Consider the following 2,274-nt stretch of genomic DNA (forward strand, 5'->3'; position numbering starts at 1 on the left):
CGCCAGGTCCCCATGCCCAGTGCGCGACGGGACAGTAGACGAGGAGATGCCACATGGCGATAAAGATGAGCATGGCGCTGTAGCGCATCCTCTCAGCGAAGGAACCGCAGATGATGGCGGCGCTGCCGTGAGGGTCAGTCATACTCTGCTGCTCGCTCCGAGCGGAACCTGATGACGGCAAAGGTCATCTGATACACCATGTACAGCTTCTCCGCGTCCTCTCCCACGTTGTGCCCGTCAACATGTGCCAGCCAAAAGTTGGTCGTGTTGCCCATGAACGCGTTCCCCTTAGCAGTCACCGCCATCAGCTCCACACGCCTTACACGCCTCCACACGCATCTTCACCTCGCTGAAGGCGATAGAGAATCCCATCGCAAACCAGAGGAAGCTCACGATGCACATGATGGAGAAACTCTGCATCACAGTCGACAGGACGTTGGGGGCCTGCCATCTCCTCACTGTCTGCCTAACGATATGTCCACCTGCTCCCACTTGTGCCAATCCACCGTAGAACATCGCGAGGCCGGGAACGGTCATCATGACTACCAGGATCGTAGCCACTGCGTCAGCATCAGTTGCTCCTTCGTCCCACAAAGCACAGAAGGGCATTTATTTCGCACTTAGCATCCACGCTGTATCGCCATGCGACGCTGTCTAGTGCATGCCTCGTCAGGACACAAGAGTGAGGGCCATGCTTGGAGAGCTCTTACCTCCTGCAGTGTCGATATGGCCGAGGCCTGCGCCGTCTTGAAGAGAGGCATGGAGTCAGCAGGGCTGGTGGCAACCAGCAAGGCAGGACAACGACTCATACGTTCTGGACGGTGTAAGTGTCGATTTCATCTTGTTGCTGCCTGACTAGATCCTGGGATCGAACCCGTTAGTTCTCTCCTCTCACTCCACTCACACTCGAGATTACATTAGTTTGGTTCAGGGCTAGTGACAAGGTCGCCAATTGCTTCTTAATAGCCTGTAGCAAACTCTCCTCAAAGGCTGGGCACCAGCTCTCAAGGCAAGCGCACCTGCAGTTGCTGCTCAAGGCTAGCTGTGGACATGCTACCGAAGCGTTTCTATCCCGGAGAGGATTGCGAGATGGAGAGGGCGAACCTGAAAGGACAAAAGTGAGCTCACAGTACTCAACTGACATTTGATATTCAGAACGGCTGATCTGTTCATGTCTGTCGATATCCATTACACTGCATCCCACTTCCACCTCTACTTTTGTTTCTGCCCCTCCTTGTCACGCAAGAGTGGATTTCCTCGCAACAGCATCCTCTCTGAATGTTTCCATTTCGTTTTCCTTGCCCTCTCTTCTCTCATGATCTATCTCCTGTATTGTTCCTCCTTTGTTTGTCCCTTGTTTCTTCTCTTTGTATGCTTTCTTTCCTCCGCTGTACCAACAAAGATCCTTTCCGATGTAGTTCTCATATCTCCCTTCTATCCCCCCTCCTACATCTCTCCCCCTTCTCCTCTCTCTTATCTTCTCCTCTCTCATCTTCTCTCATCCTCTCTCCCTCTTCTCCTACCCATCCTCCCTCCCCCATCACTGTCTCGCCCACTTCCTAACTTGCTCGCTTATCGCCCATTCGTTGGTCACTACGCTCCTGGTTCTATCTCTCGTCTTTTTTTTTGGTACAGGTAGGTGGGGGTGGTGGATAGAGGGTTCCGATGAGGTAGGGGTCATTGGGACGTAGCAACTGACAGGGTAGGTGTCGATACACTCGGAGGACGAGGGGGTGGTATGAGCATTCATGAGACAGCAATACGAATGAGGGGGTGATAAAAGGTCCTGGATAGGGGTAGAGAGCATGACATATGGGTGAAGGTGGTCATGTACCTGGGGGGGGTGCTATTTGCAGGGGTGGTCTAGATCAGTCGTAGGATGGGGAAGGATCTTGCAGGGAGGGGTAGTCGACCAGATCTTTAGAGCTCCAAGAGGAAACAAGAAGTGGGTAGGGGTAGTGACAGTGAGGGGAGGGGTGGTAGGTAGGGGTCCCAAGATTAAAATGGGGAAGGGTCGGTGGTAAATAATACGGGGGTAGTCAGAAGGGGAGGGTAGAGGTGAGATGAGAGTTGCATGACGCTGGACCATTTCGATCTTGACAAAACAAGAAGAAATGAGGAGGTTGGGGGTAGGGGGGGGGGGGGGGGGGGGGGGAGTAGGTAGGTAGGTAGGTAGGGTAGGGTACGGGAACGGGTAAACGGGGTAAACGGGGTAACGGGTACGGGTACGGGGTACGGGGGTAACGGGGGTAAACGGGGGTAAACGGGGTAAAC

The 2,274-nt window shown here is 53.7% G+C and overlaps 1 protein-coding gene across 1 annotated transcript in view; it reads right to left on the reverse strand.

Moving 5' to 3' along the window:
- Nucleotides 1-1,052, reverse strand: part of GUITHDRAFT_118880 (ammonium transporter) — a gene marked incomplete at both ends in the record, with an annotated part of 2,719 nt that extends 1,667 nt beyond the window's left edge. The window contains 9 exons of the mRNA XM_005821870.1: nt 54-122; nt 169-287; nt 346-444; nt 493-560; nt 621-654; nt 711-746; nt 812-862; nt 917-967; nt 1,020-1,052. Coding sequence (XP_005821927.1) covers nt 54-122; nt 169-287; nt 346-444; nt 493-560; nt 621-654; nt 711-746; nt 812-862; nt 917-967; nt 1,020-1,052 — 560 coding nt within the window. The remainder of the gene's footprint in view (nt 1-53; nt 123-168; nt 288-345; nt 445-492; nt 561-620; nt 655-710; nt 747-811; nt 863-916; nt 968-1,019) is intronic.
- Between the last annotated feature and the right edge of the window lie 1,222 nt (nt 1,053-2,274).

This window comes from Guillardia theta (assembly GCF_000315625.1).
Source record: "Guillardia theta CCMP2712 unplaced genomic scaffold GUITHscaffold_136, whole genome shotgun sequence".
Lineage (NCBI taxonomy): Eukaryota > Cryptophyceae > Pyrenomonadales > Geminigeraceae > Guillardia > Guillardia theta.